Source organism: Gouania willdenowi, chromosome 17 (genome assembly GCF_900634775.1).
Source record: "Gouania willdenowi chromosome 17, fGouWil2.1, whole genome shotgun sequence".
In the NCBI taxonomy this organism is placed as follows: domain Eukaryota; kingdom Metazoa; phylum Chordata; class Actinopteri; order Blenniiformes; family Gobiesocidae; genus Gouania; species Gouania willdenowi.
This window is the reverse complement of record NC_041060.1, coordinates 9,320,818-9,340,007: the sequence shown is the minus strand read 5'-3', so window position 1 is coordinate 9,340,007 and position 19,190 is coordinate 9,320,818. Positions and strand designations below refer to the sequence as shown.

The 19,190-nt window shown below is 37.2% G+C and overlaps 1 protein-coding gene and 1 pseudogene across 2 annotated transcripts in view; both read left to right on the top strand.

The window, feature by feature from the left end:
- Nucleotides 1-19,190, top strand: part of pappa2 (pappalysin 2) — a 78,714-nt gene that overhangs the window by 32,849 nt on the left and 26,675 nt on the right. For both annotated transcript variants that reach the window (XM_028473729.1, XM_028473727.1), the window contains 7 exons: nt 8,084-8,280; nt 10,835-10,948; nt 14,001-14,136; nt 14,235-14,409; nt 16,441-16,506; nt 16,597-16,693; nt 17,111-17,288. In XM_028473729.1, the coding sequence (XP_028329530.1) occupies nt 8,084-8,280; nt 10,835-10,948; nt 14,001-14,136; nt 14,235-14,409; nt 16,441-16,506; nt 16,597-16,693; nt 17,111-17,288 (963 nt within the window). The remainder of the gene's footprint in view (nt 1-8,083; nt 8,281-10,834; nt 10,949-14,000; nt 14,137-14,234; nt 14,410-16,440; nt 16,507-16,596; nt 16,694-17,110; nt 17,289-19,190) is intronic.
- LOC114479897 (uncharacterized) lies at nt 2,197-2,319 on the top strand (annotated as a pseudogene).

The window sequence follows — 19,190 nt, the reverse complement described above, 5'->3', positions numbered from 1 at the left end:
AATAACTATTTTAGAGCCATTATTAAGTCCCATCAGCATTGTTTGGCCACACTTCTTGTGATTATTTCTGAGAGTTTCCTGGGAATAATCATACATTTAAAAAAATAAAGAAAAAAAATAAAAGTCACTAAATAATAAGAAGTTGTTTGTTTGAAAATATATTCTTCTAGCCGGTGTAAATTTTCTGAATTAGGAAAGGATGAAGGATTGTTTATTATTTGGTCTTTTGTAAGTCCTATGGTTATGGTTAATATATAGAAAACAATAGTGTAAAAAAAAACAAAGTACAAAAGTAACAAAGCAACAAATCATTTTTGTAAGCAACATGAATGATATTCACCAACTTAATAACTATTATCCATAAAATGTGGGACCAATTTTGATTTGACCCAAGATAGAAAATTAGAGGAGATCCAAAATGTAGCAAAATTAAAGAAAAGAAACACAGAGAAGCTATCCTGAAAACTACAGTATATTCATTTTTCATTATATATTTTACTTCAACCTCAAAAGTACAACCCTTTGCATCTCTCTCTTCACACAGTACGCAGACAAAACCACAACAGACGCATCGTAACACATCAGAGAATGGATTTCACCCCAAAAAATCTGAGCAGAACGCTCAATCCACGACTCCGTCAACATGTGTTTTTTCAGGGTTTGATATGCTATAAAAACCCTGACAGAGCACATTGTGATGAACTTAAGGAAACCACAGTAGGGTTCAGAGAACATGAACTTCACACATGATTTTATAATGTCACGTATTCACCAGTAGCATCGAGAATCCTGCCGATATAGTCACTAAACTAAACACGTGTCTCAGTTTCTCATTGAATGACCTGAACTGGATGTCTTCCGCACTGGCACCCAAGGAGCTCTGATGTTGTTGTACACTGTGTTCTCTGGAGCCTTGGATTTCATCCCTCCAATTCACTAACAATGTTCTCCAATTACTTCAGAATAAAATGACAAGAGGCTTTTTTTTTTAATTAATATGTGTGTCTTGTATTATAGCTTCTATAATTCTACAATATAATTCCTATTAGATTAAATGTAATAGAGTGATTGTTCACAATGGTCCTCACAGACTTGTCAATTTGTTTTCTAGATTAATACTAAAATTATAGCTGATGCACAGCAGTGTTTGGGGCCAGAGAATTTCAGTCAAAACTTCAAAAATTCAGTTATTATAACAAAAAACCCAAAATTACACATATTGCATCCAGACAGTATGGATTTATTGGCTCCATTAGTGAAAAACTGCATGAGAGCAAAATTCAAAATGCTGAATTCAAATTACATTGTAAATGTATTTAGCAGTATATGTTTACAGTCAAACATTTTGATGCAGTGTGGGCTACATCTTTGATAAATCAAAGATCCGTGTGTAATTGAGCAAAAATTGTGGGAGGATGAACTCCATAATTCGCAATAGGTTTAAATGTACCAAAGTTTCTACAGTAATGAGGTAACGTTTTGGTGAAAGTTGCAAATCTGCAACATATATGGTTGATTTGTTCTAAATTTTCAAACTTTAGAGGCTTGCTGTAGTGCCACCTTTAGGACGATTGGCCTGTTTTTCAACTGAGGCAATCTGGGATGGGCAAAAGGTGGTGATTGTTCGCACATGGGAAGTAGGAATTCCTCGGAAGGAAGAAGAGGAAAGAAGAAGAACAACAAAAACAAGACGAACAAGAACAAGAATAGAAACAAGAATCATGAACAAGAAAAACAGCAAGTACAAGAAGAAGAGCAAGATGATCAAGAACAAGAAGAACAAGAAAAAGATCAATAATACTAACAAGAAGAAAAGAACAAGATGAACAAGAACAAGAATAACAAGACGAACAAGTACAAGAAAAACAATAATAAGAACAAGAACAAGAATAACAAGACGAACAAGTACAAGAAGAACAAGAGCAAGAAGAAGAACAAGAAAAATACAGCAACAAGAAGAAGATGCTGGATAACAATAGGTTATGCCCGGGTAATTACACGGTCTTCAGCAGCTAAAACAATATTCATGGCTTCAGTTATTAAGTTTAAACATACCAGTTTATCTGGTTAATTTTCTTCTTTTGTTCTTGATTTTCAACACCATAATTGTAGACCTGTAAACTAAACTGTCCATTAGTTTTTCAGTAATCCTCAGTGAAAGCCTGAGCCAGACAGGAACCATCACTAACCTCATTATAATGTGGCCACACCAGCCTGTCATTGCCCGATCTGATCTCGTTAGATCTCGGCAGCTAAGCAGGTCTGGGCCTGGTTCGTAGTTGGATGGGAGACCACTGAGAATTCCAGGTGCCACAGTGGGGGACAGTCACTCCAGTGGTGTCTGTCATTGTGTCCTTGGGCCACATTGTCTAGTATGAATATAGTGATTGAGTGAGTGAGTGAGTGTTGGTGGTGGTCGGAGGGGCCGATGGCGCACAATGACAGCCTCGCTTCCGTCAGTCTGCCCCAGAGCAGCTGTGGCTACAATAGTAGCTTACCACCACTAAGTGAGGAGTGGTGGTACTCAGACTCAGACTCAGGTACTCTTCTCAACTCAGACAAGACTGAGGTCATTGTACTGGGCCCACGACACCTTAGAGAAACCTATGCTAGCCTAACTGCCCTAGATGGCATTACTCTGGCACAAAGCACAACTGTTAAAAACCTTGGGGTTCTATTTGATCAGGACTTATCCTTCAACTCTCACATAAAACAAACTTCAAGAACTGCCTTCTTTCATCTCCGTAACATTGCTAAAATCAGATCTATCCTGTCTCAGGGCGACGCCGAAAAACTAGTCCATGCTTTTGTTACCTCTAGACTGGATTATTGTAACTCTCTTTTAGCAGGCTGCCCGAGCAAGTCGCTTAAGACACTTCAGCTGGTTCAAAATGCTGCAGCACGTGTACTGACTAAAACTAGGAGAAGAGATCACATTACTCCTGTATTAGCCTCTCTGCATTGGCTTCCCATAAAATATAGAATAGAATTCAAGATTCTTCTTCTCACTTATAAAGCCCTAAATGGACAGGCACCAGTCTATCTCAAGGAGCTTGTAGTGCCATACAATCCCCCCAGAACACTACGCTCTCAAAATGCTGGACTACTCGTTGTTCCATTCGTCTCTAAAAGTAGTATAGGAGGAAGAGCTTTCAGTTATCAGGCCCCACTTCTCTGGAACCATCTACCAACCACGGTTCGGGGGGCAGACACCCTCTCTACCTTTAAGGTTAGGCTCAAAACATTCCTCTTTGGTAAAGCTTTTAGTTAGGAACCAGCTCATAGCTCATAATTAAGATGCAATAGGCATAGACTGCCGGGGGGGGGGTCTGGCATGCTCGGTTGGAGAGAGGTTGGAGAGGGCGTTAAGAGAGAGGTCATTTAGGTTAGAGAGGGACCGGAGAGGGTCCCATTCCTCTCTCAAACACTCCCTCTATGTCTGCTTCTTCCCTTGTGTGTTTGCTCCTGTACTCCTTCTGGCTTTTGTCTTGCAGGTCCGTGGGATCCTCAGTGTGGAGTTACAGAGTCTCAACAACTCTGTCTCCACCCTTTCCTCTGCACACACCCAACACAGCATAACGTGGATGGCTGTTCATCATAGGAATGGGATCCACACAAGGTTCCTGCTGCTTAACAGAAGGTTTTCCTTGCCGCCATGATGAATTCATGTTGGGTGTGGGATACATATGTATGTGTATATACGTATATATGCATATGTGTGTATCCATAAAATGAAGAGTTCGTCCTTAAGACTGCTCTACTGTAAAGTGTCTTGAGATACCATTGGTTATGATTTGACGCTATACAAATAAAGATTGATTGATTGATTGATTGATTGATTGATTGATTGATTGATTGATTGAAAGAATAATGGCTTAATTCTGTAAAGCACTTTGTCTATGATAAAGCGCTATATACAGTAAAAGCATTGACTCTGAGCTTTGCACAATTCCAACCTTAATATTCATCCCCTCGATGAAAAAAAACATCAACTCCAAATGCTTTATGTTTGCCAGAGCAAAAGTAGATTAAGCATGACTTTTATTATGTAACACCTTTTTGGTGGAGAGATGAATATTCTTTAATATGGTGCAGGAGGCATGTCAGATCAATAGAAAGAAGACAGTATTGTTTCTTCTTAGGCCGTGGTTTGTTTCCACTGGCAGCTGGATTGGCATTATTCATGTGCACTGTTAGGGTTTGTGTTACAAGAGCTTGTTACGGTGCTAAAAATTTCCATCATCCACTTGATTCATTTTGTCGGCGGGAAACAAGCAGAGAGAGAACAATCCTCCCCTTTGCTTCCCACAGACTCTCCATGCCGTGACTGAAGCTATTACATCTTTACTTTTTTACAATAAAAGACACCATGACTCGGAAGGAAAACAATTTGGCAAACCGTGGCTGTACAAATTGCAACACTTAAAACCAATTATTCAGTTGTGCTTCTTAGTCAGAGATAGAATTTTTACTTGGGTTTTCCTGCCCCATTTGTTTAATTTATTTAAATAAAAACTATATAATTCTCACTCTGTTTTAAATGTAGTCACATAATTGATAATTAGAGTATCTTTATTAATCCCACAGACGGGAATTTTACTGTCACAACAGCTCAATAAAAAAGACAACACAAGGGAACACACAGAAAACCCAAAACACACCCGAAAAATAGTGCAATGACGATAAAATAAACTATTCAATAATGGAAGCTAAATATAAATATAAATAGAAAAAACAATAAACAAAGAGTAAAGGATACAGATATTTACATACTTACAGACAAGTACAATTAATTAAATTATGACATGATTATAATTGTAATTGTAAATTTAAAAATCTGTTGCTGCCGTAATTGTAATTCAATTGCAATTGAATTTAGATAATTGACTTTGAAATTGTAATTCAATTGTAATTGAATTTAGATAATTGACTTTGAAATTGTAATTGCCATGAAAATTCTATAAAAATTGTCATTTATAATTTAACACAAAAGGGAGCCATGTTACAGTTCTATGCACAGTTCTATGCATATGTAGTTAACAATTATTTCATATCGAGCTTTCCCACATTTTACCATTTAAAAAAATCTAAATTGAGGGGTATATTGACACAAAAAAGGCTCGGACACCCACAGCAAAAATACTAAAAACCTATACTTTAATTGATTACGATGCCTAACCAATAGAGAGGAAAGGAATTAGATGACAGATATTTGTTTTTAGTCTATTTTACAGCTGATTTAGGAAGCTAACACAAGACGAAGGTTAACTTTTATTAGGTTATTTATTTCAGGCTCAGTAATTGTGATTAATTGTAATTGAACTTCAGTAATTGATAACATAATTGGAATGGGATAAAAAAAATTATTGTAATTTAAGTGTAATTGGAAAAAATGCTGGTCACTGCAATCGTAATTGAATTGTAATTGAACATGTAATTTTAACTGAAAAATGTAATCGACCCTGAATTCACCACAGTGTTGCTGCTACTACACCAACGGTTTTATAGTAACTTCTTACTAAATATGGACAAAAGCACTTTTCCAAGGTCACAAAAACACAAAAGTTATATTCTTTTTAACCATGATCGAGTAAATGCTATTATTCACTGGGTTACGACATACATATCTTGAAAGGAAAAACAAAATGTTCCAAATAGTTAAGTCATAACTTGTCGATCAGTTTTTGTTTTTTTGGCCCGGATTTAAAAAAATACGAGACTTGGAAGTGAAATGACTTAATCATTTTCACAGGTGCTGTCAAAAGCAGGGATGATGTGTTTGCTGAGTTTACCGACTGTAGCGTTGCCAAATGAACTCAGCGCGGTAAAATGGCATTGAAGTGTCTGGGCTTGATTTTGCTTGGTGCCAGAAACTTGTTTCCGTTGCTTAATTAGAGCCAAATTGTGCGATGCTGACTGTCTGTCTCTAACCTTTACAGCTGTCCAGATGTTAACAAGGCCAAGTGTCTGAAATGCCTGTTGTTTACTCCAGAATTAGAAGCTTGTTGGTTGGCTCACGCTTCCTACTTGTTTTATTATACGCGGCTGTGGCACATTACATCAATACCCTTTAGTTTATTAACCATGTGCTCATTACCAATCATCGGCTTTGCTACAGGAAGTCAGAGTGTTTGAATAGAGACATAAGCAGTGATGCTTGGAATTTACTTCCGATGAACTTGTTAATCAAGGAAAACACTTTTATTTCCTTACTTATTAATTACGATATATTCATATTTCTTATCAGTCATAATGTACATAAAAACTAAGCTGCAAATATTCAATATTTTCAGACAGAATCCCATATAATGGCTAATTCTGCCTATACATACTGTATATAAAACTATACAGAATTACAAACGCCGACTACAGCTAAACACAGGCTAACTACAGGTTTTAACCCTCAAGAAAATCTAAATGCATCATTTAGGAATTATTTTTTTTCCATTTTTGTATTATTTATTTCATTTATTTTTTTCTGAAACATTCATTAATCAGTCGCCCAGATTTGATACTTTACATTTTCTGTGAAATTGTCAGTTTAAAGAATTTAATGACAATTAAAGTTGCAGTATATAAGTTTTTTCTTGGCTTCATTTGGTCAACAATCCATAAATATCTTTAAGCATATTGTAATTCAAAGTGTTCTGATAGGACTGTCATTTTGCAGCTTCTCTTGGCTCTGTGTATGAAGTTTGAAAATCCAGGAGTGTGACCCGACCTTTCAGCCAATCAGAGATTTTTTTACGAACAGAGTGCTCCATGAGCTGTTTTGGAGTGTTACTATTGGCTGCCTGACTAAAATCGATGCGCCATAATGTCATCGGTAGTAAAATACAATGGTGGACATTCCAGCAGGAGAAGTCGCTATTGCGGCGTTAGACAAAACGGTTACACAGCAAAACAAGTCCCGCTTGAGAAAAAAGTCTTTAAGAGCTCCTCTGTTGTGTGCGTTCTTGAGGATACCGGTAATGGATGACAGGTTTAGAAACAGGGGGTGCTTCTAAAAACGGGTAGTTTTGGGGCCTTCATGCATATGCATGAGTGGGCGTGTCTGTAGATGCTGACTCTACACCGCAGGTCATCATCATAGGGATTTTGTTTTGCTATCCACACATTCTTGTTATTGTTTTCAGCCAAAAAACTGCACATTACTGTAAAACACGTGGCTATTGGAATTGTGAAACGACAAACGCTCCACGGTGTGTGTTTATAACATCAGGAACGGAGTCAGTCAGCTGTTTCAAACACTCACCGGAGTGTTAAACTACTGCATCGCTTTCTTGTCATCCTCTTCTCTACTGTCCACAGGAATAGTCCAGTTAAGGTGATAATCATTTGTTTTGTCCAACCGTTGTGTCGCATTTGGTCACAAACACGTCAGATCATCTCATAAAGATAATACAAAGGCGGTATAACGGCTACTAAAAATGGAACTGATTGTGAGTGCTTCGGATTATCTATATACTGGTTAATCTATATACTGAACATACATATATTATTTGTGGATAAACTAGTGGTTAAGGGAGCAGGCTTGTAATCATAGGCTCATTGGTTCTAATCTCCCTGGTCCATCACTGTGGGATGTTGATCGGCCCCATATTAACCCTAACTGCTCCCTGGGCGCTACACTGTTGCTGCTCACTGCTCCTCAGGGAGGCGTTAAATGCAAAGAACACATTTTGTGTATGTAGCTTTACATATATGACAATAAAGTATAATGCATATTCTATATTAAACCGCAGTGTTTGTTTTTAGCTGTGAGGTAGTTTGAGAGGGAGGAGCTCATATTCTTACAGGGTAGGAGGAGCCAGGATTGTCAGGAGGAAGAGTTTCTGCGTTGTGACGTCACAACGTGACAACTTTGGCCCTTTGAATGAGGCTAAAGGAATGTATATCACTATAGAAAAACAAATATAAAGTGGATTTTTCATAATACTGCCCCACAACTATCGGTGCCTAACAAACTATCAATGACTGTCAGTTACATAGTCTATCAATCATCATCATGTGAGTTATGTGCCGGATTTAGAAATCAGGGTTTGTATTGGTTCCTAAATCTTCCTCTCATTCTTCTCCTAAGGTGAACCCAGTCAGTGTTATGTGTTTGATGGTGATGGTGTTTGTGAGGAGTTCGAGCGGAGCTCCAGTGTTCAGGACTGCGGTTACTTCACACCTTTGGGCTACACAGACCAGTGGGCATCCATTGCTACGGCTTCCCATCAGGATCCAAAACGCTGCCCTGTCTCTGCCGTCATAGGAGAACCATCACTCACCAAGGTATGAAGCGGGGCACTTAAAATACAATAAACAATAAAAGTGTCATAAAGACCACAGTGGAAATCCTCAGCTCACGTGGCTGTGGTTTTTAAGACGATATCCCAATTCCTCCCTGGGTGAGAGAAAAAACATTTATAATAAAAAAAAAAAAGTATTTCCTGCACAACTCAGGAGAACATGCAGTCCTTGACAACAACAGCATAAAACACATCAGTCAATCTCCAACACCTCCTGTTTAAATATCACCAACTTTGCCTCCGCAGGTGGAAAGTAACGTATAAAGACAGCACAAGCCAATAAAACGTAAGCAAATATGCAAGGAACTTGATTTAAGACTCAACTGTGGGTGTTAAAAATGACTTTTTCATTATAAGGTTTCGCCATCGAAGAGAAATAATGTGAGACACAAAACAAATCCATGGCCCGAATCAGTTCAGCCTGTCAAATGCATCATAACCCAAACATTAGCACATTGGCTTTGCCCCAAAAATACACTTACAGAATTTGTAATGTGTTCCATTAAAACACGTGTCAAACTCAAAGCCTGGGGGCCAAATCCGGCCCTTGAACACATAAAATTCGGCCCGCTCGAGAAAGTGATAGAAAAAACATTAAATATTTTGTAAATTCCCAGCAAAATCAGTTGTAGATATCTCATCGCCTCCAAATACAAAAAAAATCTATTCAAATCTACATTACAGCAGTCAGTTTCCATCACAAATTGCTGAAAAAACAAAAATTTTACCAAAATTTGGCAAATTTTCTTCAAATTATTTTATGAAATTTCCCAAAATTCGCAAAATCAGAGTATTTAAAGGGGACATATTATACCCATTTTTCACCTTTTATAACAGTTCCTTGTGGTCTAAATGACATACTGTATCTGTCCTGGGGTTTTGGTCACAACACAAGCACCATGTACAAACCAGCTTTTTCAGAGTGCTCCGTTTTCCTCCCCCTCGCCCCTTTCTTTTCACGGGAGACAACACAGCCGATTCAACTTGTGATGTCACAAACTGAGAAAACTTGAAACTGAGCACTTTTCTCTGTGTTGTAAGACTTACACAGACCACAAACAAAAGACTGGATGGGGTAATTTCACATTTTGTGTCAATGGACACCCAAGTTACCTCACATGTGTTCAAAAACATTGCAAAAGTGGATTTTTCATAATATGTCCCTTTTAAGTGAAGTTTTTGCAGGGACTGATGTACTCACATACTTTATTATTTATATATAATTTATATGTAGAAGTGCAAACCAGGACACATTAATGTTGACGTTGCTCTTTTTCCAACCTAAAATCTGTGGCCCACTTAAGGTCAAACTGGTCCGTATTTGGCCCCTGAACTAAAATGAGTTTGACACCCCTGCAGTACAACAAAGTGAAGTGACATGCAGTGCTTTAGATTGTATTGTCCTGTTATTGAAAATGGTCATTTAGTTTAGGTTTTTATTTAACCATCAAAATAGATTTATGCAGCTAAATCTGTAGAGGGTGAAAATATGTTTTCATATTAAATCTGTGTGGGAAAATATATTCATCTTAGATAACTGTATGGTTATTAACTGGTAGAAAAAAGGCAAACATACTTCCCATGAACGAACAATCACAAAATTTCACCCATAGGTCCAGTCCTATCCCACAATTCATCTCACATCATATCAACCATATGTGCTACAGATTCACAGCTTTCACCAAAATGTAGTCCCAATACTGTAGACATTTTTGCACATTTAAACTTATTGCAAATGATGAAGTCCATCACTGTTTTTGTCAAAAACTGTAAAATCTCCTTTCACATTTTTGTCTCAATTGGCACCAAACAGCATATCTTCAAGCTGTCCCACACAAACAACCCACACAGATTTTGGATTTATCAAAAATCAAGCCAACAAGTGCCTCAATTGTTTGACTGTAAAAAATCTTGCTAAATAATTTCGGTGTTCGTTAAGAAAAATTACAACATTTTGATTTCAGGGTAGATGATGTTTGGAAAGTATCATAATTTTAACTTAAAACCTTTTTTTTTTTTTTTTTTACAGCACTTTCAATTTCGCTTTCATGTAAAAAAAATTGAAATTAAAGCAAAAATGACATTCTTTTTTTCACTTAAGGAGCCAATAAATCATTGTTTAAAACAAATGACCAGCATCACCTAGCTGCGTATTTGCGATATGTGTATTTTCCAATTTTTGCCTTAGTAAATTAATTTTTTAAAGCCGTTTGAAATCGGCCTTCAGACGCTGACAGTTGCTGTCTTGCTATACCTAAAATTGCCAAGTCCCAACCATTGCTACGCAGCAGCTGTAATTCGCAATTAGTTTGTCTCTTCTTTTTGTCGACAAAAATCATTCGCCACCAATATTTACGTATGAATACAATATGAAATGACATATGAAGTCCGGTCAAGTCTCTATGGCTGAAAACTCAATATTTCAGCTGCTTCTACTCTTCTTCAGACCTTTAACAGTAGGTTTTTATTCCTTAAACCTTTTAATTATGTCTTTTCCTTGCAATTACAAGCAGTTCTTTGCTTCTTTTGGTGTAAAGCTCTGCAGGTATCAGCACCTGGAGGTGAGCGAGACGTCACCTGCTGACGCCTGGTTTCCTTGCACGGCCCAGTCTGACAGGGATAACGACCTGGAACACTCATTTTGGCTGAAGGTGTGTTTGTGTACACACAAAAACTCTGTTTTCTCTGCCTCTGAAAACACCGTTGGTGGCTACTACTCAGTCTTTAGCTGCTTCCAGCTGTCACTAATATTTCTTTAGTTGGAGTTGAAGGGCCTCTTAAACAGAACGCTGGCTCAACCCTCCACACTCACATGCATTCCTCACTCCCCGGCAGTTGCATGTTTCACAAAATACTCCATAATTACACAACTTTTAGGTCAGTTGTGAGTTTCCATTTCCAAATACAGACGTGATGTTTGTGAATGATTAAACACAATTTTACTCAAACGCCATTTCACCTTGTAAATTATGTTCAGCTGTAAACAATTCACTGCTCGTAATATTAAGTGTTTTAATTGGAAAAGGCCACGTGTGATTCTCATTTGAAATAACTTTGTCATTCTTTTCAATGATGTTTTACAGAGTTCCTATGGTATAAGATTAGGAATCGACCGATATGGTTTTTTTAGGGCCGATACCGGTTTTTTTTCTCATCAGCCTTTGCCGATGACTGATACGGACTGCCGATTTTCTTGAGCCGATTTTCTTGAGCCGATACTACTTATTACCCTTAATTTACATCATAAAAACTACACAATAATGATAACAAATAGTACAAGCCTCAATTTTTAGAAAAAGAACATTTATTGAAATTAACAAAGGTGAGGTAGAACAACAAGTAATGAATATTTCACAAATAATAAAAACAAATATTTCTGCTTTCTGTAAATAATGCGGCTCGGCGAACGCTGCAGCCCGCATCGGCCGATGCCGATACACGTAAAAAACGCAAAAATCGGCCGATAATATTGGCCAGCCAATATATCGGTCTATCACTATATAAGATGAGTGTATAACTGAAACAAGATGACTAGTGTATTTATAGCACATTACTAATTGGTTAAGACATTTCTTCGCTCTCATATTAGCAGTGCTCGTCTGTTACTAATAAAAGATACAGGAGTAAAATTGCCATCAAAGTATAAAATAATCTGAGTGCTACGAGATTAAAGTCATAATATTTCAAGAATAAAGTAATAATTTAATTACATTAAGGTGTAATATTTCAAGATTAAACCTATAATATTTTGAGAATAGAGTAGTCATTTTATGGAAATAAAGCAGCATCTTTAAAAACTTGTAACGACATAGCGCTCAGAATTCCTAGACTAGCTAACTAACTAAGGGGAGTGGTGGCCTAGTGGTTAAGGACGCTGGGCTTGTAATCGGAGGGTTGCCGGTTCAAGCCTCACCTGGGCCGTCACTGTGGGATGTTGAGCAAGTCTCTTAACCCCAAACTGCTCCCCAGGCGCCGCAAAATGGCTGCCCACTGCTCCTCAGGGATGGGTTAAATGCAGAGGACAAATTCCATTGATGTACAAACATTACATGGCCAATTAAAGGCGAAAGCCCCGATTTAATTAATTAATTAATTAATAGCCCTTAAATCGACCACTTCCAGCCAGTTCCTCCTCCACAAAAGACGATATTTGCTCAAAATCCATCTTGTTCTTTTGTCGAAACAAATGCAAACATCTTCAAAGTCGCTTTGAAGACCTTCAACTGTTTTTATTTAAATGAAATCATGAAATTATGATTTTATTAAGATATGACTTTATTCTCATAAAACTTTGTTCTCAAAATATTACGACTTAAATTTTGTAGTGCTCCGATATTTATTTGTTTTTTTAATTTTAATGTGGCCCTAATACGCTGTCGTAAAAAACTTACCTCACATTTATAAAGGACTTAAGTCTAGTATTTAGGGGTTAATGTGTATGGAAAGCTGAGTGATTATTTATTATGTATCCTTGATATCGCGCATCAAAAACACACACTCATTCAGTAGTGATCTGCAAACCTTATTTTTTACTTCGTTAGTGAAGGCTGAAAGTCTTTTATGGCCTTACTGTTAATTTCCTAGATGGACCCAACATGTTAATGTTACTAATGAACTAGTAAAAGTAAAATATTTACTAGTTGACCAGTAAAGCCATTTGCAGAAGCACTAGTGAACTAATAGGGCAAAAAAAGTGTATAGTAGCTTACTAGCGCAAGGAAAAATGATCCACTAGTTAACTAGTTACAGACACAAAAATCATGAAAAGGTGAGAGGAGCATGCACTGAGGCTTCCTATTGGCTCCTCAGCCCAAAATTAAGCATGCAAACCAATGAAAACTCATTCTTCAAGAAATGTAGCGTGTATCTTTGTCTGAACATGTTAACATGTCACAGCAACAGTGGTTACTATTGTAGTTAACTACTGTGGATCAATTGTGAATTTACATGTCAACTAGAGAAGCTCTAAAACACTACATGACAACTTGTGAGAGCCACCGCTACATGTTAAAGCTGCTATCCGGAGTTTATGAGAAACATCTCAATGTCCCGCCCTAAACAGCCTCACTTCCTCACATTGCCTCTGCCAATCTACCAGAAGCCACGCCTCTACTTTTCTGCACTCGCATCGGGGAACATAACAAGGTCGCATCGGGTGGCATTAATATAGGTCTATGGGTCAGGTATGAGTCAAATTCATATTTACCTGTTTGCTGTTGTAATACGCGGCCTTGTTTCCGTGCACAATTCCGCATTCACTTTGATTGACAGACTCAAAAACAGTCAACGATCGTTTCCATTTGTCTATAGGACGAAGGAGGGACTTATATACATTAATGTATATGAATGACCACTGGCAGTAGACCATAGTAAAAGAAACTCCGGATATCAGCTTTAACGTCTGCATTTATTTCTAGTAAACTAGTTGAACCCAGAAAAATGAACAAGTTAACTAACAGCACATATTTTTTTTGTCACAAGCTAACTAGTGGAAAACATTTTGTATCATTAGGTAACTAGTCATGCAATACAATTTTATTAGGCTCTTCTATATGCCCTTATACAGTGATATAAATATTGCTGCTTGGTTAAATTAATGCTTAAATCTAGAAAATGGGTTTACTTAAAAAAATGTTTTAAAAAAATTAAAAAAAGCTCCTTTTTCTATATGATTCATTGTTTTTTTTTATTTAAAAACAAAAGGTTGGATTTGTTCATTCTGGAGTGGCAGCTTCTGTGATGGTGTACTTGGCTTCTGATGGACTGTGGTCTGGCGACCAGTGTCGAAGGACCGTCACCGTCTTTCTGACGGACACAGTCGGCAAAAACCACTCACTCGGTAATTTATACTCACCTAGTTTTCAGCTTGTTGAGGTTTTTTTTGTTCCTCAAAGGTCGGCTGTAAAGGAGTTATCCTTGTACCTTCTATTGCCGCAGGAACACACGACCTCTCGTGTCATCGTAACCCACTGGTGGTGAACGTAACCCATGACCTTTCTCAACCATTCTTTCACACGTCATCTGTCATCCTACTGTTCTCCACCCCATCTGTGGCAGTGGGCGGGGTCGCCCTGAGGACCTCCTGTCACTTCAGCACCTTCGCCCTGACCGGGTGCGCATCAGAGGGTGGGCTCTCCCACAGCTATCAACTCAACACACACATACACACATTTAATTACACAATGATGTGGTTGACTAATGAGGATCCTGATTATTAATTCAAAAGCTCTCCATTTTTATTTGGTTTTTTTTTTAGATATTTTTCACTAAATATATCATTAACATAGTCTTGTTCTGTTTGTCAGCAATTTCCAAAACTCTACTGAGTAAGAGGGTCCTCTAGTGTGTGATTATATCAGCCTGCATCTAAAATCTCTTATTTAATAAATACTGTATTAATTCCAGGAAGTTATTTTTGTCGTCTTTTTGAATAATATGTTAAGGTTTCATTTATTCCGACTTCAGGAAATTTAAATGAAGAACAGAAACATCAAAGTACACACATACACAAAGAAGACTGGCAGTTGACAGGAGATCAAAGTACATTTTCTGAAGAACAGTCGTCTAAATAAATGAAACCATAACGTATTATTCAAAAAAGAAGACAAAAAGAACTTGCTGGAATTATTACACGGAAGTTAAGGAAACATCAAAGCGATCAGTAGACGCCTCTGAAGAAGACTGGCACACAAACAGTAGCTTTTCTTTTTATCTATTTATATCTGCACCTTCTTTGATAAAGTACCTTATGTAAATACTTGCTGCTATTTTTTTGTCCTGCAATACGAGCCAATGCCATGAAATTTTGTTCTAACCTGTACTGTAAAGTTCAAGTTTGAATGACAATAAAGAATGTCTCAGTCTAAGTCTAAATCAGTTGACAGTCGAAACATGTCAGGACGTCAAAGTAAATTTTCTGAAGAACAGTTGTCTGAATAAATAAAGCCTTAACATATCATTAATAGATATTGTTTTAATTGGATTTTTTAAGGTTTATTTTTCTGGTCATTTAATTTATTTTTTTTATTTTATTCAATTGTAAAATACTCTTATGTTTAAGGTTCAAATGTATATAAGCCATTGGTTAATAATGAATGGGTCAGTTTTTCTCATACCTACTAGTAATGTCGCTTAATCAAGACTTTTCGAACATTCCACACTGCGAAATAAGGAATTAATACGTGACTTGCGTGGATTTTGTATCATATCGATACTGGAGCTGTATCGGCCAATACCCCAAAGCTGTAGCATCGTTATCGTATCGGAAGTGAAAAAGTTGCATAGGATGAGTCGAAATACAGGAGGGTTGGAGTCAATTACATTTTTCAGTTACAATTACGTTTCAAAATACCCATATTCAATTACAATTCAGCTACGATTAGAGTGACCAGCATTTTTTCTAATTGCAATACATTACAATTATTTTTTATCCTCAGAAAGTCAATTACAATTAGAATCTCAATTACTAAATTTCAATTATAATTAATCACAATTACTGAGGGTGAAATGGATAACCTAATAAAAGTTAACATTCCTATTGTGTTAGCTTCCTGTTATGATAACGATTGCAAAATCAGCTGCAAAATAGACTAATATCTATCATCTAATTTCTTTCCTATTTATTGGTTACCGTGTTAAGCTTCCTAATCAGTGACAATATAGGTTTTAATATGTTTGGTGTGGACATTTGAGTCTTTTCTGTGTCAGTATACCACATAATTTGTTTTTTTTTTCTTTAAATGGTAAAATGTGCAAAAGCTTGATATGAAACACATTTTAATAATTGTTAACTACATATGTGTATAACTGTACATAGAACTGTCACATGGTTCCCCAGTTTTGTGTTCAATTATAATTGACAATCTTTATGGAATTTTCATGGCAATTACAATTGCAAAGTGAATTATCTAAACTCAATTACAATTTCATCACGATTACAACAGCAACAGATCTTTATTAGCAATTACAATTATAATGACGCCATAATTGTAATTCAATATCAATTAAAAAATTACAATTATAATTGACTCCAACCCTTGAATGCAGTATAACATTATCCCAATAATGGAAGAAAACCAAAGGTTTGTGACTGAATATATTGTTACTTGAAACTCTTTTGATTTTACTCCTCCCTGGCCTCTAGCTGTGCACAGCAGCCGTGTCAGATGGTCAGCTGCAGACCCCCTCGGATAGAGAACGCCATTGTCAGGTAGGAGCCGTTGGAATGAAGCACTGAGCTATACCAGGGAGAAGAAACGGCAAACAAGAGCGCTATCTATACATCAGTGTGTCTCTGTAGGTGTACAGGAGGAGGGGTGGCGTCTCGCTGCTCGGTTCAGTGTCATCTGAGTTTCAGTATCGCAGTCGTCAGCGGAAAGAAGACCCCACCCCACCAGGTAAACGGCATGCTGCAACGTTTGGCAGAATATGTATGCTCAAGACTGAAACAGAATCTTTCAGTGTATTACTACTTCCTGGTTATGGGCGCAACTTCCTGTATGACAGAGAATGTTTAAACAAAGCAATTTTTTTCACTTTTTACATACCAGTGTTAGTTTTATCGAGCAAGAATTTCCATCATAGTTTTTGTTTATTAGTTAGTGTTTGTTTTTGTTTTTTTTTAAGTGACTACTTAGACCACATATCAAACTTAAGGCCCGTGGGCCAAATACGGCCCTTTAGAACATCCAATTCGGCCCGCAGGAGAATGTAAAAATGACAGAAAACAATTATTGTGTAAATTACCGGTAGATATCCCAAATTCACAAACTCCACAAAATTTTTCTTACTGGTCCTTGTTTTTTTTCTTGCAGAGAAAGACAGAGCTGACGTGTTTCCGTGGATCGTGGGATCGTGTCATTCGCTGTCAGCCAGTGGACTGTGGCTTTCCTGATCAGTCCCACGTGTATCATGCTATATTCAGCTGTCCCTGGGGAACCACCTTTGGCAGACAATGCTCCTTCACCTGTGGACCACCTGCCATATTACAAGGTACCGTAAATCCTGGATTTCTTCAAACTCTAAAGATAAATCCAATTTTAAGAGATAATGACAATGGCCATGTTTACATGGGAGCTTTAATTCCTCTTTAAAGCAGAATAAAAGTTAATTCCTCTTTAAACTAACCTTGTAAACACTCAATTCCTAATGCTAATTTGTTTCCGAATTAAACTTAAATCTGTAATTAAGGGGATGGTTTATTCCAATTTTAATCCCAATTTAGATCTGACAATTCTTGTTAATCCGTGTATCATTTGTTCATTCGTTTTTCATTGAGTAACAAAAAAGAAAAATGAAAAAAACACTCATTATTTGATATTTGTTTCCTAAACCAAAAACGCCTTGTTTTTCAAATTTAAGCTCTTTTGCTTCAGTACGGAAAATGAAAAATGGAAAACGAACACCTTTATTCGTTTTATTTATTCGTTTCTCCGGGTCACACACTTTGCCAAAGTGCGTGACCCGGAAGTGAAGCGTTAGACATTCCGAGATATCTTTAGCTTTGCAACACTTAGGAGTCTCTAAATCCTCCGAAATGTCCGAGGTTCTGTGCCCAACACCAGCTAAAGCGTAAAGGACACTTTCGGATGCACAGTTGGAAGCAGCGATCTTGTCATGCCGAACTGCCGTTAGCATAGCCGTTAGCGTCGAATGAGCGTACACTTCCGGGACCCCCTGTCCAATCAGAGCCCTTCCAACCCCCTGACCTAAAGCGGAATTAACCGGTTTTCTATGTAAACCTCAATTCGGGAATTACTATTTCCATGTAAACAAGAAGCAGAACACTTTAATTCCGAATGATTTAATTTAGAATAACTAATTTTGAAATAAAAATGTACCCTTGGCCAACATAGAGTAAAAAAACTCCAAAAGTCCAATTAAATCTCTATTAAATTCTGAATGGGTTGCGTCACTCCTTTTTCCTCACTCTTTTCTGAAATGGAGCAGAGGGATTCTGCTTTGGATTTTCCCAATCATCTCTAGAGAACAGTCTGTACAACTGCAATCAATCGGTAGTCGAGCAGTGTAACTCGACAGAGTTTGAAGATCACTGTCTTTGGCCCGTCATGCAGAACAGTTTTGAAATCGGTTCGCTAACTTCAACACAGTTAACCATCAAACCAAACCCTTCCCTTTACTTGCATTGTTTTTGCTCTCTGGACCTCGAATCCTCTGGTTTACTTTTCCCATGTTCCGGAAAAGGGATTGTGTCCAAATGACTCATCATGGGTTCCCTGAGTACTTAAACTTGTAGTAGAATTTTAATATCAAGTAGCTTTTGTTTTGCTAATCACTGCTGTGACACCGTGTTCTTCCAACTAACTCACTGTTCTTAGTTCCAGCACAAATCTAATCCTGAAGTATGAGATTTGTTCCAGCACAGCTTTAATCTCAGGTTGAGAGACTTTGTATACTGTGAGAAAAATGAAATCAGTTGCACAAAAAAAAACTTTCTCAGGCCATCGGGTATAAGTGATTACTATGTTGTTCACACAAATGTTCACCAACACAATGTTAAAAATCCTATTAAAACTGGTAAATGTAGTTATATTTTAGAGACCTAATAAAGATAAAGTGTTTTGATTATCCCCGTACACACAAAACCACTAGGCATAAATATATTAGCTATTGGCAAAGTCAAAGACTGTCTGTCCATTTAATTATACAAGATAGGTTATGGCCAAAATTGACAACTTTAACATACTTTAGCTTCTTTAAAAGTCCAGTACACTATTTGTCATATGCCATATTGGTACAGTAGTAATCGAGTATTTTACAGTAAACTCGTACAGTGCCCGTCAGACGTACAGTATGTATTCATATAATGGGGGCTTCAGTAGAGTCGTCAATTATGACCAAATGAGTATGTGTTTGAAGGTTGGATGTACAAAG